General features: G+C 40.3%; 1 protein-coding gene across 1 annotated transcript in view; it reads left to right on the top strand.

The window, feature by feature from the left end:
- The window catches only part of PPP4R2 (protein phosphatase 4 regulatory subunit 2), a 28,335-nt gene continuing 2,606 nt past the window's right edge, over positions 1-25,729 (top strand). The window contains exons 1-8 of the mRNA XM_051788691.1: positions 1-159; positions 961-1,042; positions 18,052-18,222; positions 22,661-22,754; positions 23,577-23,614; positions 23,935-24,009; positions 24,385-24,528; positions 24,802-25,070. Coding sequence (XP_051644651.1) covers positions 126-159; positions 961-1,042; positions 18,052-18,222; positions 22,661-22,754; positions 23,577-23,614; positions 23,935-24,009; positions 24,385-24,528; positions 24,802-25,070 — 907 coding nt within the window. The 5' untranslated portion in view covers positions 1-125. The remainder of the gene's footprint in view (positions 160-960; positions 1,043-18,051; positions 18,223-22,660; positions 22,755-23,576; positions 23,615-23,934; positions 24,010-24,384; positions 24,529-24,801; positions 25,071-25,729) is intronic.

Below are 25,729 nucleotides of genomic sequence, written 5' to 3'. Positions count from 1 at the left end.
GCACGGCGCGGGCGCCATGTTGGAGCGTCGCTGAGCGCGGGGTCTCGCTGCGAGCGCGGCCCGGTCTGCGCGGGGCTGGGGCGGGGGAGCCGCGCGGAGCCGCGGGGGAATCGCCCGGGCGGACCATGGACGTCGAGAGGCTGCAGGAGGCGCTGAAAGGTGGCGGGCGGGGGCTGGCGGCAGGGTGCTGGGGAGCGGTGTCCCCGCGCTCAGGGGAGACGGGGGGTTCCTTAGACTCTGTGGGGGGAGCGCCCCGCGCTGAGGGCGGCGGGTCCCTCCCTCCTGGCCCCTGCCGGGGTCCCCGCGCCGTGGGGAGGGGGCTGCTCACTGTGAGGGGTCCCACGGAGCGGGGAGAGCGCGGGGGTCGCTGTGGGGAAGGGGAGGACAGAGCCCCCGGTGCCGCTGCCCAGCGACCCTCAGAGCTGAGTGTGGGCCGTCAGTGACCCCCGGCTCCGGGACCGGGGCTACCCGGCCTGCCCGCCCCTTCCCCCGCGTCCCGGCCCCTTCCCCCGCGTTCCTGCCCTTTCTCCCCGCATCCCGCCCCCTTCCCCTGTGTTCCTGCCCTTTCCCCCCGCATCCAGGCCCCTTCCCCCCCTTGTCCCGGCCCCTTCCCCGCATCCTGGCCCTGCCCGGACCTGTCCCCTTCTCCCTCTCCAGCCCACCCTGTACTGGGCTCAGCCTGAGGAAATCGGCCTCTTTCTGTGCTATAGCTGCTCAAAAGAAGTTGCAAATCAACTTCTGATTCTCCGGTGCATGCAGTTTCTCCGCTGGAAAAATATTAAGTGTTTTACAGGGCTGGGAAAGCTGGTGGAGCTCTTGGGAACAGCCGGAGCGTTGTGAGAGCGACAGTGTTTGTGTGGGAACCGTACTGATAGCTAAAGCAAATAGCTAACTATTGTGAATTGTTGTTCTGTCCCGTCTTCTTTTACCATTTCTTTTGTGTCCTTCTCATGCCAACAGATTTTGAGAAGAGAGGGAAGAAGGAAGTGTGTCCAATACTGGATCAGTTTCTTTGTCATGTGGCTAAGACTGGAGAGACGATGTAAGTGTGACTGTTTTGGTGGTCCTCAGTTGTGGCTCATAACAATTCTGCACTTTAAGTCAGTGAGATTCTACCAGGATTCTCTTTTTGCCTGTGGGTTGCTTCAGTGAGCTAAACAAGCTTTCCTTAGTACCCATAATTTTGGGCTGATTACTTTTGTTTGCTGGTAGTTTTAGCTAACGGGGGGAGACTTCTTTTATAGGCTTTGCCCAGGGGTATCTGTCAGGTCTCACTGATCCTGCTCAGCACAGTAAAAACCTGTTGCTTTTTCTTCATTTTACGTGAGATCAGGTTTTTTAAATGGCAAGTTCACCCTGTTGCAGTTTCTGTTGTAAACTGTTGTAATAACTGTGTTTGCAGTATCTAATTGTATCATTTACATGAAGATATCCGCGGCTCAGAGTATTTCTCTGAGGGCTCTGTAACCGTGCTGTGATCGTGTCTGAGTGTTCTTGGTGAGGAGAACCGGGAGGTGCTTCCTGCAGAGCAGGTGTGTGGGAACTCGCCTGAATTCCCCTCGCTGTTCAGCTCGCACGGGAGTTTCCCTTTTCCCGGACTTTGTTCCCTGCCGTCCGGAGGTGTGAGGCAGCAGGAAGGAGCCGCGCTCCTGGTCAGGGATGAGCGCTGGTGCTGGGTGACTTCCTCGCGGATCACTATTTGGCAGGAAGGGGAAAGGCTTCCCCGGCTGCGTTGCTGTAGCTTTGCTCACTTTCTGGCTCCCAGGCTGTCTCCTTGTTTTTGAGGCCTAGTGCCAGACTACGGCTCCAGCAGGAGGGATGTGCTTTTACGAGTGTTTTGTGAGCAAGCAGTGACCACAGGGGCTTTGTTTGGGTTTCTAGAGTCCCTTCAAGTTGTGAGAGGTTTGTAGGTTTTGATGTTTTTCTTTTTTTTTTTTTTTTTTTTTTTTGGTAGCTTGCAAGTACTGTTTGGATTAATGGTTTAGAAAGAAAAACAAGTTCTGAAATGTACTTTGCTCTTTGAATAGAAGGCTCAGGCTCAGCAGACATACACAGCTGTAATGCTTAATATTTTGGTGTAGTGCTTATTATACAGAAAAAACACGCCACAGTAACCCATACTAAAATATGTTTAAAATATCCTGTTCAGAGATATTTCTTCAGGTTGTTTTTATTGTTTCTGCCACTATTACATATATTCCGAAGTTATTTTAAAAAATGATTTTATTGGGGTAAGTTCTTGGGGAAAATTATTACCTATCTGAAATTTGGAGAATGATTTTTATTTTCACTTAGGAAATCTACATTTATTTTTTTATTATTTTTTATTTTTACAAACTTAAACCTGAACTGGAATCTGTCATCTGAAACAATACAGACCCTGCCCTCTATGTTTCCAGGTTTTCCTTGGGCTTTTTTTTGAGGTCTGTAGCTCATTTCAACATTCTTAAACCTTTCAGTTGAATTAAATTGTTTTTTAAAAATGTTAGATATGAACATCAGAGGTATCTAATATAATCTGGAGACAGACATGGAAATATTGTTGTGTAATGTTAAATTTGCTTCCCATTGCCTACCAAAGTCTGTATTTCTTCATCAAACATGCTTGTGTTTTCACTGCTGTGTTATGTATAGAAATATCAGGAAAAAATGAGTAAAAACTGAAATCTCCTGGGAATCATTCATGTAAAGATTGGTAATGTGCGTTTTAAGAACTTAACATAATTTCAGGCTGGTACAACTTGACCATTGTAAAAGTGTTCTTGAATATACAAACCTACCAAATACATATAAATTTAAAATGAGCTAGATATTCTTTATTTCCTCTTATGGAAAAGTAACTTTGTTTAATAGAAATCTAAACCAATAATAAGTAGATACCTTGGCATGAGAAGTTAAAATAATGGTTTACAGTGACATTTTTAGGATTTTTACAAAGTTCAGAGTATAGCTTAAAAAAAAAAAGAGGATGGTTAAGTCAGAGGTAATTGCACCAGTGGTTTGCAGACTTGATTATTGAAAAGCAATGGATCTTACTCAGTCACAGCCTGTTCCTAAAGTAACATCCAGAGGGTACCATGGAAGTGAGGACCGAGGCAAATCAGGATAAGTGAAATGTGAAGTATTTTTGCTTTGAGTTATTATTTATAGGACAGTTTTATAGTGTTCACAGGGGTTCTGCCAGCTTTTTAACTTCATGATGAATGCTGATTTTTAGAGGAGATACTGCAATCTACATCTTGGGTTAAATGTTCTCACCCTCTGTACCTCTTATGGACACAGTTGCAGCAGCTCCTGTCAACAATTAGTAAACTTAGTTTGAAGAGATCCTAATAAAGCCAATTAAAATGACTCTTCAGGTTCTCCTCAAAGCCTGGTGGTGACACATGTAGCTTGTTCACCAGATGGGAAGCACGGGCTCATGCAAGGTCGTGTGGTGCCTCCCTGCCCCCACTTGCTCCAAAGTGCTTATTCATCTGAGGGAGTTGGGAACAGGTAGGTGCAGGTTTAGGTGAGGCTCTGATCTTCCTGGGATTTCTCTTGGCAGCAGCCTGGGCTGGTGCAGCCTGTGTGTTACTGTTTCACTCCATCTGGTTCAGCTGTTTCTGGGGCTGCCTGGGAACCTGGAGCTGGAAATTGCTCCCGGTTGGGACTCTCTTTGACAAGGTTCAGTTCATGGATCCGGCCTGTTCTGCCCCTGGTGACTGGGATGTCAGACTCCAGCACAGCTGAAGAGGTGGTGAAGGGGAGGAACAAAGGATGAGAGATATTAAAGCCACTGCAGTTCTGATAAGGCTCCTAGAATGTGTCTTTATTGTCATTAAAGGTCTTCTCATTTCCAAGGAAGGAGTGGAATAAAAACGCTGCTAATTTTGGTTGTATTATCAGTGTAAGCTTAGTTGTTATCGGTGCTGGGCAGTAAAATCCTGATGGTACAGTCATGTGCATTAACTTCATCTTTTTGAAGTTGGAGCTTTCCTCCTGTGCAAAGTTAACCATTCACTTCCTTGCTTGTGAGATTATGGCCTACGTTTACAAAAGCCAGTCTAAACTTCCTATATTGGAGGTGACAGAAGCAAAAGTCTGATTGCTTGGCTGCTTCAAAATATTTTTCTTTCTTAATAGTTGCTATGGTAAGACTTAGCCTTAGGTGAAGTACAAAGTTTATGGTTCAACCTTTTCTAAACTTGTCTTGAGTATTAGGACTTGTTTTTTTTTTTTTTTCAGAGGAGTGACACACTCCTTAATTGACCTGACTTTTTATTGAGATACTGCCATGGAATTTCCTTAGTGAGATCAAGTATAGTCAGAGAGGATTGTTATAACCTCCTTGTCTCTAGTCTGTAACAGATCAGTGTGACTTGCAAAACTGAGGAAAGTAAAGAGAGAGGAAATTTGTTAGTCTTAATACTTTATCTGAAAGACCTTTAAAAACAGGATATGTTTTTGTGCTTTGCATAAGAAAGCCACTTATCTACTTTTTTCTGAAGCAGAAATGGTTTTAAAAGATAGGATGGAAGTCACAGCACAGCAATGCTAGAAGTGAAATGCAGCAGTGAAGCTTTTTTGTTTCTGAAGAATTCTTAAAAATAGGTGTGAAATTGATTTATCAATTGTGATGTTGTCCTGTATTTAAAATATATTTTCTCTTACCTCTTAGGGAATTTTCTTGGTTTTAGAATCACTCTGCCCCTTCAATAGCAAAAATGTTTTTAAACTATTTATTTGGGTACTTCACCAAGAAGATCCAATTTGTTGGACTGGAAAGGAAAATTAGGATTTTCTAAAGTGGAAAATAAAACTTAGAAAACAAAAGCAATCAAAAATTTTATGTCGGTTTTCTCTACATTTCCCCCACTCCTGCCCTGGGGCAGGGAACCTATAAAGTGCAGTTTTCATGGCTTACTGTAGTGGAAAATATAATACAGATGCTTACTGACAGTGAAGGAATCCAGAAATAAGTGGTGAAGTACCAAAGTCTGAAGAAATACAGTATATAGGCAGAAGTGATTAACTGTAAAATACTTTTAGGCTTAAGTTGAGATCCTGGCCTGGGCAAGATGTGATGCAGTTACACCAGTTCTTGCCTTGAATACAACATAAACAGCCATTAAAATACATCCTGGTTTTATTTCTTCATGTAGTGAAATTCTTTCCTCAGAGTTCCACTGGAAGATCTGAAATGTTAATTCAAACCTCATCTGAGCCTGAAGACAGAAGGAGGTTGTCTTTTTGCTTGCTTCCTTGAGGACCAGCTGAAGCGTTTTTCTGCAAAGTTTCTTAAGTCAAGTTTAATAGGTGTGATTGCAGAGCAAATAGGGACATGGATCCTGTCATCAGAGAATAGCTGCAAGGGGCTTCTGGAGGTGATCCAGGCAGACCCTGTGCTCAGGGGGAGCTAGTTCCCAAGCTAGTTCAAATTGCTTAGGGCTTTGTGCAGCATTTCTGGAAATCTCCAGTGATGGCAGTTCCATAGCCTCAGTTTGGCTCTCTGTTTCACTGCTCAACCACGTGCATGGGAAGAACATTTCCTTGGGAGCATCCTGGTGCCTCTTATCCCTCTCTTGTGCACCTCAGAAAGGAATCTTTCATCTTCCCTGTATGCACTGAGCCCTTCAGTGATGAAAGGAGTTTGATTCTCCCTCCATGGCCTGTTTTCCAGAAGCATACACTTCCCACTGGAGTTGTGTGCTGTGGCTCCATAACCAGCTCAGTGACCTTTTCTCCCCTGCCTGTCTGCTCCCTTTGGTGTTGTGTGAGCCCAAATCAGACACACTCCTGCAGGTGTTGACTCGGGAGTGCTGGCAGAGGGCTCTGTTCGCTTGGATGTGCTCACAGCATGGTCTGACAGGTGCTCAGCATCCCCTCTGCCCCAGCGCTGGCTCTGGGCACCATCGTTTGGAACTGGCTGCAGTGGGACTTGGAGGAGCTCTGCAGTGTGGGGCTGATGCTCCCCTGTGCCTGCAGCTGCCCAGCTCTGCCATGGCAGACTGGGCTCTGTGTCTTGCTCAAGCTGAATTTAGTGTCTGCTGATCTTCCCTCCCCATCGGTCAGTCAGGTGGATCAGGGACAATTTGCCTTTGGTAAATTACATAACTGTAAATGTAAGTTACATAACTGTAGTTCTACCAAAGATAATGGTAAAAAACACTTTTAACCCTTTTCTGATTCATGTACTTTGTGTAGCAGTGAACTCTTGTCTTACCACATTTTTAATGCTTTTTGAATCAGTTTAACTTTTATATTAGGTTGTTGCAGGAGTGAAATAGTTTGTCAGCTGTAGGAGAGATCTGAGTGAGGATACAGTAGCCACGAACTTGTACAAGAATAAGTTTGCTTTCTCAGCTTAAGTGTTTTAACCATGTACTCTGAACTCTTGTGTAAATATCCTTTCTCATGTTACAGATGCATAGATTTTTTAGCTGTATATCCTTCAGCATGTTTCACATGCTTAAATTTGTCTACTTTCTTCTCTAAATTATGTTTTCTGATTTTATTTAACTGGTGATTTTCTTGCTCAACATGTGTATGCTAGTATGTTTTCTGATTTGGAGACAAATAGTTACATGGGGATCTTAGCACCTGTTTGGAGAATATAATTCCTTATTATTTTTTTCAACAATGAAATAAAACAATTCTCAAGTTTCTGCCATAATAAGCAGGATAATATTTTTCTGGAAGAAGTGTGTGTGCCTTTTTTAATATAAGCCTCTTTCATTACCATGTTCTTAGTGAAGCAAGAGATATGAGTAAACTTCCTTGTGTTGTTTCCCACTATTATTCCTCACTAACTCCATTCCACTAAGTGTCTGGAATGATTCCCCACTAATTCCCATTCCACTGACGTTGTGTTCTGTCTCATAATCCACTGATGTCTGCAAAGGAGAGGAATCTGGGCTAAAAAGCCAGTGATGTATCTTTGTCAAAGCTGGTTTAACTTCCTTGCTCCTTTACCTAAATTATAAAACCAAATTTGTGTATGTATCAAATGTGTAGCAGTAGTACTTCAGAGGAACCAGTTGTGATACTGATGAAATCACTTGCTCCTTTGGGAAGCACACTGTTGTAGTGTTTTATTTTAAGTGCTGCCACTTCATATCTGTTGGGAGTGGGGTTTATGGTGTAAAGGTCAGACTTTAACTGCCATTATAAAATGTGTGTGATGAACTGATCCTAATAAACTTTAATCTCTTTGTACAATACACATGTAAGGAAAGACAAAAGGCAAACTGATCGCAGCAGTAACTTCTCAGGGTAATTGGGCTGTGTTATCCACAAATGTAGTGTGCATTCAGACTTCAGTCTGTAAGTACATCTCCCTTCCCTGTTGCTATACACAGCTGTTTGTGTAAGCACACTGCCTGGTACTATTTTTTCAGGCAGTTCATGTCACTGTGCACAGAAAACCACCCCACTGTTCGTGCTGTAGCAGTTAATACAGTTAAACACGTTTCTGATGATCAGTTTTAGAAATAAAACTGCTTGAAGACAATTACAAGATTTCCAAGTGGCTACAGCTGGTGAGGCTTGGTTTGGGAGTGGTAAGGGAGTGTGATGATGCACAAACACCTAATGCCTGTGTCTGAGGTCACTGGGGTAGGGTACACCTCGTCAGCCCCAGCTTAGCATGTTTCTGTGTGTAGAAGCCAGTTTGGGTGGCTTTTGTTTCTGGTTTTGGAATGAATTAGTAACAGAATTGCGATTTACCTGATCCCAATGGTGCTGCTGAGAGACCTGAGTGAGGGCTGTGGGTTTTGCAGGACAGTGCCTAAGCTGGCAGGTGTAGGGATACAATGCCAATACAGATCCAGAAGTAGCTGCACAGGGTGCACTTTCCTAATCTGGTTTCCCAGCTTTATTGCTTGATGCAGTGAAGATCTGACTGTATTATCTCAGTGTGGTCTGCTGCTCCTCTGAGGTAACCAGGTCATTTAACAGTGATAGTTACACTTACCAGAGGAGTTACAGCACTTCTCCTGTGTATTTGATTATTCTGCACAAACTGGTGATACCTGGAGCAACACTGGTGTCCTGTATTAGTAGATATGTGGAATTCAGTTTGCTTATGGAAGAGCTGATGTATTCATATATGCAATTATTCAAACACCAACTTTATAATACTCGTGGTAATTTTTCTATGGGTAGCCTCTTATAGAGAGAGTAATTTTAACTTGCTGCAAGTTCAGGAAGACTCTTACATGTCCTTCATTTATTTCATAATACTTTTAAAGAATGTTGATTCCTGGACTTCTGTTATACAGGTTTATTGAGGAAGTGTCATCTCTTTAATATTCCTGTATTCTATCTGCATCAACTCCAAAATACTATGGAATGATATCACACCTTTGCCTGATGGGTTATTTTTCTGTGCAATATCTGTTGAATCAGATCACTCTGGACTGTGGTGTGGAATTCCTGCAGGATTTCCACTACAGAGTGCACAGCATCACTCTTGAAACTTGGTGAACTGTTCTGTCAAATTTGATCTGAAATGGAAATAAATAAAAGCTAAGAACAATCCCCAGAACTGTTAGAGTAGAAGTCAATATGGCTGTCTAAAGTTCAACAAAATGTTCAGTCCTGTTAAAGGCAGATCTGAACTCTGTCAGTGGTTTTGGGGAGGTATTTTGGCACAGACAATGCCTATCTGCTATTGATGATCTGTGGTGAGTCTGCTGAAATGCAGCTGCAGTTGCCCTTGGTAGAGCAGAGGGCTACAAATGTTCTTAGGGCTTTTGTGGTTGTAACTTGGGAGAGAAGTCAGATACCTTCCTCCCCCGTGGGCTTTTTGTGCCAGCCACTTAAGTGAGATTGTTTGCAATTCTAAGGTTAATGTGAATGGCCTTGAATTGAAGTTTAAAGATTCAAAATGGAATTTCAAGAGTATGGTTGCTGAAATCATGGCACACTGAAATTTCTACAGAAATGAGGCAGATGTGGGCTGGGAAAACAGTTGCTGTACCCCAAGTGATTACAATTCTGATTACAGTTCTGAACAATTGTGTTTTACAATTCAGTTACGCAGGAAATATTGTTTAGAAAATTGTCAATCGCATTAAAAAGTGCACGAAACTCGAGAAAATCTAGTACAAAGCATGTTAACAATTTTTTTTTACAAAGATAAATGTAATAATTACACAGAATATTGGTAAAATATTGTCTGGACTAGAGAAATAAACTTTAGGGTAAAGTATCCTGTAAAATATGTGTCAGCAGGAAGGTACTGAGTCTGCATCTATTGTGGCATAAGTTTAGTGTGCTTGCCTGAGCCAGTGATTTTCCTGCATAATAGAAAAAAAGAGGTAACTAAATTGTAAAGAAGTTTAGTTAGTACTGCTCAACTAGGAAGACTTGGGTGATATTTATTTGATAGTTTGTGTTTGTAAGACTTGGAGACCTTTGGAGTTGCTCTGCACTTTATAGGAAAGTCAATATCTGGGGTGACCATTCTACTTTTAATAAGACTTGAGATTTATAAGAAACTTTATTTGAGTATGTGCATAAGTGAGATTATATTGAGAAAAAAAAATCAGTAAGGGAAAAATTTAGATATTGGTACACTGCAGAAGCATATAAGTGGAATAGTTCAGTAAATGCCCAGTTTATTCTTACCAGCTAAAGGTGACTAAGTAAATTTTCAAATGGAAGAGGGAAAGTGAATGAAAACTGAAAGCCAAAAGTAAAAGTAGATGGTGTTTCTTTGTGTGCATTGTTTTCTGCTCTGCTCTGTGAAAGCTAATTCTTGAATGAAGAATGTTGTAATCTTGTACTTTTTTGTTCTGTCGTCAGTTTTTGCCTTGAAAATAAAAGAAAATGAAAGGTACTTGAATTTGGCTTTAGACAACTATATTAAGAAATGTACTTTCTAGAAAATTTTGGAGGGAAAACCTTTTCTGCTCTGTGGGACAGCTGCGTTCTGTTGGAGTCAGCTGAATATTTATCAGCAGAGATCAGAATTAGTCCCTTGATGATTACAGATAGTACTTTAACGTGTTCTTCAGCTGTGTGTTTCCATAACTAAGTCCTAATCTTTGTTGTTCCTGGCAGTAGCCGTAGTAATTTGCAAGCAGTAGAGAGATGAACACTCACTACTGAAGTAGATGAAGTTCTAATGTCTGACAGTTTCTGTGGCTCCTCAAGGAGAGCAAAGACTTAATTTAGGCTGACAACAATCAGTGAGTGAAAATGGAAAAACGCCTTCTGTGCTTGTGGGAAATACCAGTTTTTCCTCTTTGGAGCCCTTCAATATATTTTTAATTAAAGTGAAAGGTAACATGAGGTCAAATTGTACTGAAGATAAAACGTGAGAGCGTTTTAATTTTCCATGAGTTATCAGGTGAAGGGGAACCGGACGCTCCCCCAGGAAGAGTGTTTGCCAGTGTTTTCCTGACAGGAGCACACTGTTTACAGCAAGGCACAGCGTTCAGTAAATTCACCCTGCTGTAGCATCTCAAGTTTTAAAATTGATTGCTCATTCAGAAACACCCATAAAGGTTCTAGCACTTGCTTATGGCTTTAATGTCTGCTTGCCAGAAGCATGTGAGAAACCAGCCTGCATTGGTGCACTGGGGATTTTACTGTGTAAATCTGTTGTCATTGTTTGGAATTTCCCATATTAATCTGCACTGTGTGGATGGTGAAAATAGCAACAGTGTGCAAAATCACGAGGCTAAAATGAATTGCATCAAAATAGTATTAAAATAAAGCACAGGACGTAAAAAAATAAGTTTAAAATTCAGAGAATATGTGAAGCAAGAGTGGAATTAAGTAAGGTATGTTCTTCTACCTGGTACCTGAGTGCAGCTGCTTAAAGGAATGGCTTTGCTCCCTGCCAGTCACATCACACATCTTATTCTGCCTTATCTGCAGCATTAATTTTGTGGTTAGATTAGTGATCTACTTCGCCACCCTGTGTGTGGGATCACAGGAATGTGTGGGAGCAGCAGAGCTGGCTTGCCCCTTTTGGTGTAGACCAAGGACAAGGTTGGGTTAGGACGTGATGTGGCAGCACCTCCTGCTCTGCCCTGGGATGAGATCCCTGCAGAACCTCAGCATGACTCAACTCCCCTTAGTGGGAATTCTGTGCTTTTCATCCCAGAAATTTTCAGAGGTAAAAAATTGAAAGCCATTTCATTACCCTTAAGCACTCCTGGTTAAGAAGCAATCTTTGTTTATATCATAAATAACAAAATAGTAATTCCTGAACAAAAAATATCAAATGGCAACAGGTTTGGGTTTTCTTATCTGTTGGTGTGGGAACTCTGGGAATTGTGTTTTACAGGCAGTCCTTAGCAAGATTTTTAGCTTGTGCACCCCTTCTGTGTAGCTGTGTATTCCAGGTATCCTTGGTTGTACCCAGTGTATAGATCTGCAATTAGGCTGTGCTAGAGAAGGGAGGGTTTGATACAGAACAATGGCATAAAAAAGGTGGAGGGAGTAGGCTTTGCCTTCCAGCCCAAAGAACAGAGATATCCGAGGGAAGAGATGAGTGTCCTCTGTCTCCTTTCTCCCCCAGAGCTGCAATCCATCAGTTCTCTGTGCATCTCTAGCCACACAGGCTGCTGGAGAGGATCCCTTGGATGTGTGTTCCGTGTGCTGTGCCGCTGCCAGGGAGTCAGGGAGCGGGACAGGCCGTCCTGGGCAGGCTCCCGGTGCTCGCTCCCTGCTGCTGCTCTTTCACAGCCTGGGGGAAGGGAACCACGCTGGGGCCTCTCCTGCCTGGGATAAGTCCTGGGCTCCCTGGTGGCAGAGATGGGCCTTTGATCTGGGAAGTGGCGTATTCAGTGTAGTCCACAGTGTTCCTGTTTGGATACATCTTGCTGTGGAAGAGCATGCTGCAAAGTTTGCTGCCTTGCCAGGGGTGAATTGGATGTGTGATTGCTGAGTGCTCTTCATTTTCTCTGCCTTTTCACTTTCCAAATTATTCTGGAGATCCCATTGATAGACCAGAATAGAAAAGGAATTAACTTGTTTTGGATGAAACTTTAATTTTGCTTTTGACAGCCTAGGGAAATTACTGTGTCTTGGAGTATATCTTCATCTTCTGTGAGCTCTAGAACAAGGCAGGAAAGAGAAGAAACAGTTATTAAAGTTGGCAAGTTATTTCACTTTAAAACACCTGTTTCCTCCTAGTAGGTCTCTGTGGGAGTGTAATCTAAGTGAACAGTAATTGGGGGGGCAAAGGTAATACAAGTGACTCATATCTCTTGTTACATGTTACTTAAATCCCTCAGGGGTTGTCCTCTGGTTCTTTCCTTCTGTATTCTGAGGGCATTGCCTTAAAATCAGTTCAGCTGAACATGAATTATTTGCATCCTAAATATACTAATTTATATTTTTTTTTAATTTCTGCTGTCAGAGAGCCAATAGCAGAAGAGTGGAGAGGGAAGTACTCCCTTGTACTAAGTTCTGATACTTTTTATGGCCTGTTCAATGAACAGAATCAATAGTAGATCTGCTTATTTTCATTTTATGTTCTGTGTGGTGTGTAGCATGTCTCCAAAACAGATGGCATCCTCTTAAAATTTAAATCAAGTAATTTTGTAATGAACTTAAACACTGTGAAATCTGAAGACAGACATTCCACCAGGACTCCTGGGACTCTTCATGTTTTAAGTACATAGCTGGGTCTGTAGGAGCTTAACATCTCTTCAATATAATGTTTTTCTTAATTAAACCTGTAATCTGTGAAGCAATTCCAGAAAGATTTATGAAATAATTGCAGTACTTTCATTTCAGGAGGTAGCCTGGTTTCAGGCACTCTGAATTCTTCCTCCTGTTCATCAGTTAATTTTAGGTTTTGTCCTGCTTTGCTTCCATGGGTCTTACTGGAGTTTGCACCTTGAAATCTGTAGAGTTTGTCTGAAGTGTGTAAGCCATATGTGCTATCTTAGGGTTATATCTGATGTTTTATTGCAGTTGCTAAAAAGGGAGATGGATAACTCAGTCTGGTTGTCTCCTGCACTTGGGGAGACTTGCAGTCCAACCTCCCCTTCATGTCCAAGCCCTGTGGTAGTGTTGGGAGCAGTGTTGTAGCAAAGCCTTCCAGTGGAACACTAAATGCACAAGAGACCTGTGTTGCTAGTCCAACATGGATAGTTTTCCCTTAAAAATAGTAGGGATTTTCATGTTCATCAGGTCTTGCCCAAACAACTTTGTTAGATGTTTCAGGCTTTTTGCTCTTCTTGTTGAAATCTCATCTCCCAAAGTGAAGATACCAAAGTGGCAAAAGAATCAAATATAAAAACTTGTCCAATGGTCAGAATAAAATATCAGTTATCTCTGATATACAAAACTAGTGCAGATATTGGCAGAGGCTTCTCCTCCTCCCCAGTAACCACTGTGGTGAGCGAGAAAGCTGCTCCCTCAGTTCCACCAGTACAAACATTTTGAATAAGCAGGAGATAAGGGAATGGGAGAATGTCTTTTGCACTCTGGGAGTGATATGATGAGATTATTTCCATGTAAAATGCAATTTTGTTTTGATATGCATGTTTGGAAGGATGAATTCTATGCAAAGTGTGTTAGTACAGACACAATCATTCCTTGCAGGCAACTTTGTGCTGGTAATTCTTTTAAATCAAAGCATTGCATCAGATTGCTTGACCTGCTTTCTAAGGTGACCCTTGTCCCTTGTTGAAGATACCATTCATCAAACAGAATTTCTAAACTTGGTTGGTGTTGCTTGGCAAACTTTGATTCATCTGCAGATGGATTAGTTTCAACAGAAAATCGTGTAGTTTGTGTACAGATGTGAAATATTTTGCTTTTATTAGAGAACAGAATTATTAAGGATTGTGTTCTTCTGTGTTTCTGCCTTGGCAGTGTTAGGTTGTGCCCCTTGTCTAAATTAGTATCTCTTTTTGTTGTTGTTTTTTATTATTCTTCCCTGTGCAGTGGAGATATTTTTGCTGCCTCATCAACTTTCAGTGTCTCAGTGATACTGTAGAATTGTTCTAACAATTCCCTTACACTCCTTTGTGGTTTTGTCACAGGGCTTCACTGTCTTGTCTTCACCCAGTAATTTTGACCCCATCCTGGGGCTTTGTGTAGTTGTGTGGGGAACTTCTTAAAAAACAATTATTTATTTGCGATTTTTTTTTTCCACAGCCTGTCATTTCATGTAATCTCTGCTTGCTCATTTCATGTCTTCCCCACCCTTTTTTAGCCTTTTGTCACGCTGCCTCTCTAATTACATGTAAATCTTCTCAGAACTTGCTTATGTTTCTCATACAGTTGGCTGTTTGGTCAGGTGCTGTCTGCTTTCCTGTTTGATTTCTGTAGAACACAACTGAGTTTCTCTGTTGTAGTCTTAATTTTTACTGAAACTGCAAGGTCAGGGTCTGCACAGGGGTACAATATTATGGTGTAAAACATCTTTTCATACTTCAAAGCACATTATTAGCAGATGTTAAATCTAGGGCATGGTAGTATTGTTTCTGAAGGTATTTTTACAGATCACAGAGTGCTCTCAGAACTTTTTTCTTCGAGTGGCTATAAAAGCTCTCAAAGTTGCTGGTATGAATTCCCAAGCTGCTGTAGTGGACAGGAAGAGCATGGTTTGGAAGAAAAGGCTGATTATGTACAATGCTGAGTGGGAAGAGCAAGTATTTATAAACAAGCTTGCTCAGAAGAAAGCACAAACAGTATTTTCTCCGTGGCATTTCTTCAGTTTGTTTCTTTTACAGAACTTAAAATGTTTCAGTTATTTTCCAGTGTATAAAACTTAATGAGTTTATTCATAAAGCTGTGTTAGAAGAGTTTTCTTTTGCTTCTGTTTGGCTCTTGATTTAACTAAAGAAGGTATTGACCAAACTTTTATTAGTTTTGGGGTCTCACATTTTGTAACAAAGCAGCCAAAATAGAGATTTTTCATCTTAATACTGAAGTTGTTCTCAGGGAGCTTGTGATACATATGGAAGTTTTTTCTTTTCCTGAAAACAGATATTTGGCACTTGTTTGTCTCTTTTGTTGTCTGGCTTCCTAAGCGACCAGTCTTTCAGTGTATGGAGATAACTTAAAATTTGTACAAATGTAGATATAGATTGCTTTGATAGCTAGGAGGATATGCTGGTTTTAATCTTAATTTTTTCTGTATGGGCCAACAGTTCTACCCATGGTTTATGAACTAGTTGGTTTTCTCTATGGATGAGATACAAGTGAGTTTGTAGAGTTCAACTGATCCAACTTCAACATGGCATTTTCATGGACTGGTGAAACAGGAAAGGTGACTTTGATCTTGTGACACTCACTTTTGATCACTTCCACGAAGTAAATGGGAACTGAGAAAAATCTTACTGTCCCTGCAGAAACGTTTTTATATTTTTGGTCAGAAGTGGGTTTATTATTTTAACAACACTGAGGGCAGGGGAAGCACGAGACAGTCTGTGGCTTGGAAGCAGTTTGCAGTTGGAACTGCACTTACATCTGAGATTGCACTATGACTGTCCCCCTTGCCTTTGGCCAGTTGAGCTTTCACACAGCTGCCAGTGCAGCCCCAGCAGCAGGAATTCACCAGTGCTGAAAAAACTGCTTGAGAAACACAGCAAGGCTGTGCTGAGCCCCTGCTGCTGTGGTTACACTGCTTCTAGCAACAGCTTGCTGAGTTGATTTAAGCTGGTGTTGCTATATCTGGATTAGGCGTAGTCAGGCTTGTGACTGCAGGCTGAGTTTGTCCTTAAACTCTGCTGCCTCTGTCTGTAGCCTGTCCTGTGTCACCTGGTCAGCAGACAATTAGGAAATGTTTTGGAATACAGGGCAAAAGATGCTTTTTATGTCAGTAGTTCAGTGTGTTGCAGATACGAGTTCTTAGCCTTTTTATAATAGAAGAAATACTAATTAAAAATACTTGAGTTTAAAATCCAAGTGATAGTTTTCTAGACTTCTGTGTAGGGGCAAAATGTTACGTTCTTTGTTTTCTGTAGCTTCAGCATTTTAAAGGAGCTGTGGGTGCTGCTTTTGGGCAGTAGATGGACATTTTTAACTTTGCTGTTGATATATTTCAGCAACACAACACTGATGGATTAATAGTCTATGAAAAGATAAGTGTTACTCTTTAGCAAGAAATAAGTAACAATGAAAACAAAGAACAGCTCAGTTTTTGGAGTGTGGAAATATGTCTAAATGGGGTTGTCAAAGAATGTTTAGAATTATAGTGGAATCCCTTTTCATGAGGCAAATAAAACTCTTGGGATGCTCTGTGGGGAGTAATCCCACTCTGACATGGGGTTATTTACTGTGGGTTGTGATGTGTTTGTGTGTTAAATCTGTGATTTGTTATAAACACTTTGGTTTCATGGTAAGAGCACTGCAGAGTTGGGCAGCTTTTTTAATTTAGCATTTGTAGTAGTAATGCCTAATATTGTATATTGGACCATTATAGCATTCAGCTTTGGGTGTAGAAGGCTGATTGGAGACATAATCCAGTGAGTCAGTGGTGGTGTTTAATTTATCCAGGCCATTCCCTTTTGGGACCTTGGTATTTATTTATTTATTTATTTATTTATTATTATTATTATTCACTAAGTCCTTCAGTCCTGTCTGTTGTGAGGTGCTTAATGGTCCCCCATGAAGGAGAACAGAGGTTTGCTTTCCTCTTCATATTTCTCCCATTCTCACAAATTTATCATTCTTAATAAAAGATGGGGGCTTTGTGTTCGGGTCTCTGTAGATAAACCTGAGCTGTGTTTTCATCTCATAATTGCTATTCTGAGACAAAGGAGAAAATTAGGGCAAAGATCACATAGCACTGCTTTTCTGGTGAAAGGAGGTTGATATGACTTCTTTGGCCTGTAGTTTGAGATTTGGTTGTACTGGTGCTGGAGAAACAAATGTCACCATTTGCTTGGGTCATTCACAACACAGATCGTGGTATCAGCCTCACAGAAGGTCAGGTGTTTTGTAGGATTGAAAATGGTTAGGCTACCAAAGGCAGCCTGTAGAAATAAAGCCTTTGGCAAAATAGTTTTATATCTAGTTTAATATTTCTTTGAGCAGGAGCTGAAGGGCTGTCCAGGGACTCACATTTTGTGCCTGTTTGATTTGAGTCTGTTCCTACCAGACTGTGTATGTTACAGATCAGTGTCAAAGATCATTTTCTCTCTTTCTTTATTGTTGGCTTGTTATTCCCTGTTACTGCTTTTTCTCTACTAGCATCTCCATCCTGTGAAAGCTCCTGCATCAACAATAATAGAATAAAATCAATAGTTAACTAAATCAGTTGTTTTCAAGTTGCTCCCTGTGCTGCTGAGACATGAACAAGCTGGAGGAGGCCCCAGGCGTCTCCTGTGGCTGTTGTGTGAGGCAGTGGCTGTAGAAGGAAGCACTGTCCCACCTTGTCTGTTGCAGGGAGAGACCTTTTCTTGAAAATTTCAATTTATAGAATTCTGTAAATGATAAAACTTGAAGCTGAAAGGCAGAAGGTAATTTGGAAACATCTTAATAGATTACTTACTGTCGTGGGAATGTTTATCGGGAGTCAAAGTTGTTTTGCTGAGTTACTCATCAACGAGTGCTGTGATACAAAATATATTTGCTTTTTTGAGAAGAAGAGGTACTGATAAATGCTTCTAAGGTGCACAGAGTTACAAAAGGCTTTTAGTAGTGTTTTGTGAAGGAAGGAGATAATGCTGTTGTGTACCGTTACTGTATGGACTCCTTGTTTTGGTGTGGTGGGGTTTTTCTTTTATTTTTCTTTTTTTCCTCGACCTGTTGTGAGCTCAGTGAAAACTTGAAGCAGTCTGTAGGTTCACTTTACACTGTATAGAACACATGCACATGTCACATTCAGGTTTGCATTGTCAGTGGATATTGGTTCTTCAAGGAAATGGTTTACCCTGCTGTTAATGACTTGTGTTACATTGTTGTACTGTAATTGTTTAAATAGTTATCGTGCTTTAAATTCAGGAAGGAAAATAATAGTGCATTAGTTGCCTTGTTTATCTTAGAACTGGCATACCAGAGTGAATGTTGTTATGCAAACATAAACTTACACTGTTTTTCTTTGGGTTTGGGACTGACTTGCAAATGTCTTAATTCTTGTGTTTTTTGCAGGGTTCAGTGGTCTCAGTTTAAAGGCTATTTTATTTTCAAACTGGAGAAAGTCATGGATGATTTCAGAACCTCAGCTCCTGAACCAAGAGGGCCTCCCAATCCAAATGTGGAATATATTCCCTTCGAAGAGATGAAAGAAAGAATCCTGAAAATTGTCACTGGATTTAATGGGTATGTATCCTTTGTTTTCTAAAATCAGGATAACAAACTTTTTTCCCAGTTTTTAACATAGTAGTTTATATTGTCTGTCTGTGATTGTTCATTTTGCTTCCTGAAATAGCTGAGCAGAAGCAAATATGCACCTTGGATACATTACAGTAGTTCCAGAACCTTATTATTTTGTCTTTGAAAATGATGACATCCTGTGACATCATTCACTTGGGTTTTTTCAATGTGCAGTTAGTTTTTAAACAATGCAGTTCATCATATTACTATGTGCTTTTAAGAGGTTAAATAGATAGTAATGTCAGATTTCTTTCAGTATATTTTGAAATACCTAATGGAAAGAAGTCTTCTGGTGTTGAGTTCTCAATTGTTTTGTGGAGGTTCAGTGGCTTTTGAAGAACTCCTGCTCTGATAAACAGGGTGGGACCAGGAGGCAAAAGTGTACCTGGTTTGCAATTGTTGAATTATTGCAGATTCAGATTTATAGCTGGGGTGGTACTTACTAATGAGGGACTTGGGGTGTTTATCTGTGCTGACAGTGTCCTAGGCTAAAGTGTATCTGTGCCCTTTGCTGCTTTCATTATTTTGGAAGTTTTTATTTCCTTTCAAATAAAGCTCCTGATTTTTTTGTCTTATTTGGTGTGTCTTTTTTAATACCTTGCATAGTATTTTTGTTGTTTCTAAACTGGATTAAATACTTGCCATAAGCTGAGTCATCCTGTTTGTGAGGCTTGGTGCTTGTTAAGAAAAATGCTGGAAGTCTTTCTCAGCATGTTAATAAATGGGGATGTTCCTAATCATACCTCCCTGTTACACTGAAATTTCAGCTTTGGAGCCGCTACTAACACATCCTTAGTGTTGTATTTTGACTCTATGTTGATAATTTACACTGTCATTTCCATACTACTTCATTTATTTGCAGTTTAGGTGTCTCACGAGTCAGATCTCCTCTTCCCCCTGCAGTTGCTCTCGTGTAGGAGACTTCTAAGAATGTGAAATTCAGCTTGTTCTCAGCCACCCAATATTTATACCGGGCTACTTCACTGCAGGAATTTAAAAACAAACCTATCCTTTATGCTCAAGTCTGCCTCTCTCCCGCCTCCCCCAGCTTTTTGTTAATGCTCCGTTGCCCACAGAATGGGTAATGTTCTCCCAGGGACAGCTAATGAATGGGCTGCTGTTATCTGCTGTTGTTCCCAAGTGTACCGAACAAACCTCTGGATGGCCGAGTCTGGAGCTCACCCTGTGCTATTTTCATCCCCCGCTGGAGCTCTCAGGGAGCTCAACTTCCTCCTATCTTGCAGCTCCCAGGCTCTGAGGCAGCAAACTGCACCCATTAATTACCTTAAAGAAAGTAAAGATGTTTCAGATCTGAGGTTGTAGAGTGGTTCATTCAGCAAATCCTGTGACCCCCATAGAGAGCGTATGGTTGGGAAATCTGAATCTGTGGTGTCCTCAGGTATATTCAGCATCTTTAGAGTTGTGGATGTCACTTCAGGGTACCAGAGCAGAGAAGGAGGCTTCTTCGTGTGACCCTATTATTGGAATGTTCTTATTAGTGTTTGTTTAAAAGAGTGAAGGAAAGAGTTCATTAAAATGAGCAAGTTTTCGAACAACTTTTCTGTTTAGAGTTGAAGAAGTAACAAATAAGGAATGACCACAGTTTCAGGGTCTTTGTAGCTGAAGTGTCCTTCAAAGAAAGCACAGACTGGCTTTTTAACCTGTCTGTATCTTACTTGGCATGTTGTCAGAGCCTTTCAGAGCCAGATTCTCATGCTGTTCTTTACAACTGCTTTGGAGTAGGGACTTTTCAAGACTTGCCATTTTTTTTTATCCTATATTAGTAAAACAAAGTTCCAGTATAAGTTATTGAGGACATGTGGTGACAAAGAAGTCTTCGCAGCATGAATAAAATAGATCATAATCCAAATTTTCTTTTAAGTATATTTTTTGCTACAATTTATTATAGCTTATAATATAGTTATAAGTAATTTTCCTAGATGTCTTCTGAATCCTATCTATGCAATGAATTTTTGGTTTGTAATTCATTCTGAACTGTAGTGCTGGAAGTGCAGTTTTGAGTGTGTTTGTATAGAATTTTAAGTGGTTACCTTAAGTAGGCACATCAGGACTATTCATGCAGCTCATGTGCTGAACTAATTAGATTTCTGAGCATTTACAGTCAATTCTCATGCTGCTCACAAACTTCTACATTGGTGTTCCTGTATAGATTTGCACCAGTTTTAAGTTATTTCTATTTTAAGATCACTTTGTTAAAGTATTTTAAAGCAATAATTTCACCAAAAAGAGTTCCTGAGGTAAAGTTTACTTTGGGTTTTGCCAACTGAAAACATTTACAAATGCTGAAGAAGTTCCCTGCAAAGATTGTGATAATGTGACACCGGGTGCCATCTGCTGCTCAGAACACGAAGTTCAGTCTGCTCTGGAAAATTTTGGAGGGAAATGAACTGGTTTTTGCTTTTGTTTGAACTTTTTATAGTTGAGAGTAAAATACAAAGGCAGCTTTTACTTCTGGAGTTAAATGCAGGCTGCACACTCCTGAATTTGCTTATTCCCAAGTAAGACAGAACTGGATTGATGTTCCAAAATACTTCATGTCACAGCATTCCTGAATTACATGAGGTACAGCTAAATCCAAATTGGCCAGGCAGTGATTCCCCAGGATGTCTTATAGATCTGGCTGACGGAAAATAATTTAAAATTCAGTGTATATTTTCTTTTTGAGGAATAAATCAATTTTGAATTTAAAAATAGCAAAATCTCTTTAATTATGGACTTCTCAACCCAAACCCAAAATGGCCATCACAAGAAACAGTAGATCAAATTAGTGTTGTATCTATGTGGAAAAGTTAACAGATCAAGTAAATTCTTTGTGACTTAAAATTGAGAACTTTGGTAAAAGGAGGCACTGCACAGAAGCTCAACATTATGAATATGGTTGGACTTGATGATCTTAAGGGTCTCTTCCAACCTTGATGATTCTATGATTCCATGAAGAATTTGGTTGTCAAAGATTGCTGGTTGACCAAGAGTTGCTGAAGACCAAGGGAGGGGAAATTAATGGTGACAGAACCATTGTCAAGCTTCAGAGCCTTTGTGTAATAAACTGAATTAAAAGGCACACTTGTTCCTGTGTTTTTTTCTGTTTTGTTGAGGATTAGAATTTCTTCAGTAACATCATGTACAGGCAGTTCTGAAAAACATAATTAAATTGTTGATACTTAGTCACTCTCTGATTACTACTTGCTTTTAGTTAAAGTGAAGTGTCATGTGGGATGATTAATTGCAGCTGTGCTGACCGGTTTGTGCTGAGCTGGGGGCAGGTCTGTGCATCTCTAAGATGTGGCTTTTTAGCTAATGAACAAAGCTGGAGATACAGACTATGTTAGCTAATGAAACAGGCTGAAAACACCATGTACCGAGTTCCTCAGGAAATAATAAAAGGTGAATTTTGACAAAAATCAATAGTATAGGGATATATACACACATACATGTAAATCTGTATTGATACTGCTCTGGATCTGTTGTATTGCCACTCAAGAAATGGTTCTTAAATATTGTATTGTGCCAAATATTCCTCTTAGATAAATTTTTAAAATGCTTACGGCTTCATCTTGAACTGTAAAAATGCATGATTCTTTGTTGGTTTACTGAAATATTTTTGTCAGAAGTTTGTTAAAATGTGACACTGAACTTGGGATGAAGGTGTGTGACATCTCAGGTAAATGTCTGTAAAGCATTGCCTGTCTGAAAGGTCAGGGATGAAATTCAGTGCAGAATTATCAAAACCCAAAATGTGTGAATGTGGTTCTTGTGAGTTTATACATCACTCTGAGTTTAATTATTAAATTTTTAAATTAAATTTTATTTATTAAATTTTTCCTGATCTGTTCCCTGATAGATAAGTGCACTGTCCAGTTGTGGCAAAATAGAGTGTTTGTAACAGCTGAAGTATAATGGTTGTGCTGATTTCAACATTTAATGCTTTATCTGTAACTGTGTTTTGTAAAACATGAAATAAACTACGAGTTGAGACTTTTTTAGCTCTAGTGTGTATGACTCAAATTTGTTTTGAATCACTTACCATTTCTGCTCTGTGTATTGGAATAATACAGTCAGAAACTTTACTGTTCATGACCTGATTTCCTTTTTGTTGTTTTATTGAATCCTTTGAGTTGTGGGATGATGTATTTAGGATTCTACCTGTGTTTTGTGCTGCTGAGCACAGAAGACAGAGCTTTGTGTATGAGACAGGAAAAAATAAAGCCTTGAATTACCTCCCTGTATTGCTAATAGTAACAAATTTCACTGCTGTTTTTGTTCCACCTTCTCAATTAGGGAGAGAAAGCAGTAATGTTGTTGCTTCTTAACAGTCATACTTGTGAAAATAAAATTAAATTGTTGTAAATCTATTTCATTGCAGCATCCCCTTCACTATTCAGCGACTCTGTGAGTTGCTGACAGATCCTAGGAGGAATTACACAGGAACAGACAAATTTCTAAGAGGTGTGGAAAAGGTATGTACTTTTCTGAGAGAACACAGCTCCACAGTCCCAGCCTCCACTGAATAACTTCCCAATTGCTCCCCACAGTCTCGTGGTTTCACTGTGGCTCAGAGTACAGCCAATGGCTGCTCTTGAATGTACGAGTTTTTGTACCTTTCAGCATTGAAAAGCGGTTCTAAAATAACTTAAGACATAAAAATAAATCTCAGGGCTGCAACTGTTGTGTTTCCTAATCACTGTGCAGTACTCCAGCTGTAGTTTGTGGAGGGTGTATTGCCACTTTTTATACTGAGTCCTAGTTAGAAAGAATCAGCTGAAATAATGTGAATTTTTTGATCAGGCATTTCCTTCCACATTTGAGTTCAGAGCAGACCCAGAGGTGAAGGAGAAGGGAGGCCCCTTCCCCACAGTGTCTTCTGTTTCAGTATTTAAATCCCACAGCAGAGGACTGTGCCTTCAGAAAAGCACACAGATGTCATGTATTTTATAACCTATGTCGGAATGTGGGATTGTTCAAAAGTCAGTAACAGACTTTCAGGATGTGCTTTCACGTAGGATTTTTTAGCATTTCTGAATCCTTTGTTTTCCAGAGGTCCTTCAGTTAAAAATTACAAACACCTGGGCCTGAGGCTTGATGTGCTGGTCTTGTTAAGACAGTAACCCACTTCAAAAAATACTGAATTTTAGTGTAATTATGGCCTGACCTGGTAAGAAGGAGCAGAGATACTTTAACAGATATGACCAAAATCCTGTAACTCTAAGTTTTGGGATGTTGTCAACAGCTGAAGCTTCTGTTTCTGAACTCTTGATGTGTTTATTGTTTGTGTGTTACAGAATGTCATGGTTGTCAGCTGTGTATATCCATCTTCAGAGTGAGTATAATCTCCTTTTCTGTGAAACTTCAGATTTGTGTTAGTAACAGGGAGAATGTGTGTGTGTGTGTCTGATGTATCTCTCTTGTTGGCAGCAGTTGTATCTCAAAGACAGACATACAGAGTTCAGATGTGGTTATCAATAGCTGAGTCAGCAGCAGGGATGGCGTCTGCAAGTGCAGTAATTTGGAAATGGATAAGTGGAGAACCCCTTGGGGACTGACAGTGGGGGCTGTTTAAGTTCGAGGGGTGGGGAATTTTGTGCAAACAAACTTAAAATAATTTATTCCTAACATTTTGGTTATTGTTTTGTTTCTTAGGAAAAATAATTCCAGTAGTTTAAATCGGATGAATGGTGTTATGTTCCCAGGAAACTCACCAGGGTACTCTGACAGGTAAGTTTAGTTCCAGGAGAGAACTTTTTCTGGATCAGAGCAGGGGAGTTCTGAAAACAGGTGGTTCAGAGCCCTTATTACCTGATCCCAAATAAGTAGCCTTAAAAATGACATGTTAAATGGAATAATGGGGGAATGGGGTAGAGGAGGCATGAACATGCACACTATGTACTCTGTATTTTGATCCCTTTGTAACCTCGTTGTTGAGAATTTTTTTTGTTGTGCAAATTCTTTATCATTGTACGCAAGGAATGTTTCATTCAATGTAAAACAGCAAAGCACCCGATCTGTTTGTTTTGTTCTGTTGAATCTTTTAAACAAGGGTATAACTGCTTTCTGCCAAATAGGGTTAACTTTTCATTTTTATTTTTAAAGATCTAATGTAAATGGCCCTGGAACCCCCAGACCAGTAAATCGAACGAAGGTTTCGTTGTCGACTCCAATGACAACAAACGGTTTGCCAGACAGCACAGAACATAAAGAGCCAAGCTTGCAGCAAACAGAAGAGAAGAAACACAGGTTGGTCAGGAGGAATGTGTTTTGAGTTTTTATTATTCTCAGGTGTTTTAACTTACATTTTTTAAAATAGTTTAAAAGAGACTGGCCATCCAAGGGATGCATAATGGAGTCTTAAATCAGAAGTGATGGCTTTGGGGTTTTGTTACAAATGAGTTCTACTGTTATCTCTTATAGAGGGTTTAAATTGAAGTAGCTGCTACTATTTTTTGAAGTCTGACAAGATAGAGAATGTTTTTCTTCGGTAAAAGCTCCAGCTGCTTTTCTTGCTTACAGTGAATCACCAGCAGCTGAACCAGAAGGTGCTCAGAGCACCCCAGTAAAAAATAAGCACTCTGAGGATGATCCCGCAGAAGCAGAAGGACATGAGGTAAAAAGACTTAAATTTGACAAGGAAGGGGAAGCCAGAGATACACCAAACCAAACTGCCTCCAGTGAAGTCTCTTCAGGCATGGGGGAAGAGACAGAAGCATCCTCCACATCTCAGGATAAAGAAAAAGATGCTACTTGTGCCAGACAGCACTGTACAGAGGAAGAGGAGGAAGGTACTTCAGATTTATTGTCTTTGTGCATTTTCCAAGGAATTGGGATTTTCTTTGCTGGAGACTGGTACTGTGGGATTGCTGAGTGCCTCCAGTTGTGCATAAGGATGAGCTATTGCATAATTGAGAATTCCTGTTATTTCTGTTTCCTTTTTCCTACAACTCAATTTAAAACTTACAAAATGGTACAAATGGCAGTAAATTAAATCAGGGTGACAATGGTGTACCAAGAATTCAAGAATCCCTCCTTTAGGGAATCATCAGGGGTTCTTATCCCTTCCCCAGGAGTGGGGTGTGTCATACCTGTGTTTGACTCTGTTTAATAATAATATAAATTACTGAAATACAGGTAAAAAGTTATGTTCTTTCACTGAGGAGACTGAGCAACAATCTCTCTGCATCCTGTTAGAAAAATTACGTCACTCTAAGCACCTAAATTAAAAAAGAACTGTAATTAAGAGACTAATTTAGGTTTTTACATATTCTCCAAATTTCTTTTTCTTTTTTCTTTTTTTTTTATGGTGGCTCATACATTTGTAAAATTTCCCTTTAGCTCATAATGGCTGTAGACTTGAAACAGTCATGTTTTCATCATTTCCAGAAGACTGTTTCTGAAGGCAAAGGAAGGAAGCAAGAAAAAGTCACTTGTTAGATGTGTCTTT

The sequence above is a fragment of the Manacus candei genome, unplaced genomic scaffold (assembly GCF_025592945.1).
Source record: "Manacus candei isolate 608988 ecotype Guabito, Panama unplaced genomic scaffold, ASM2559294v1 h1tg000025l, whole genome shotgun sequence".
Taxonomy (NCBI): Eukaryota; Metazoa; Chordata; class Aves; order Passeriformes; family Pipridae; genus Manacus; species Manacus candei.
This window is presented reverse-complemented; position numbering and strand designations above follow the sequence as displayed.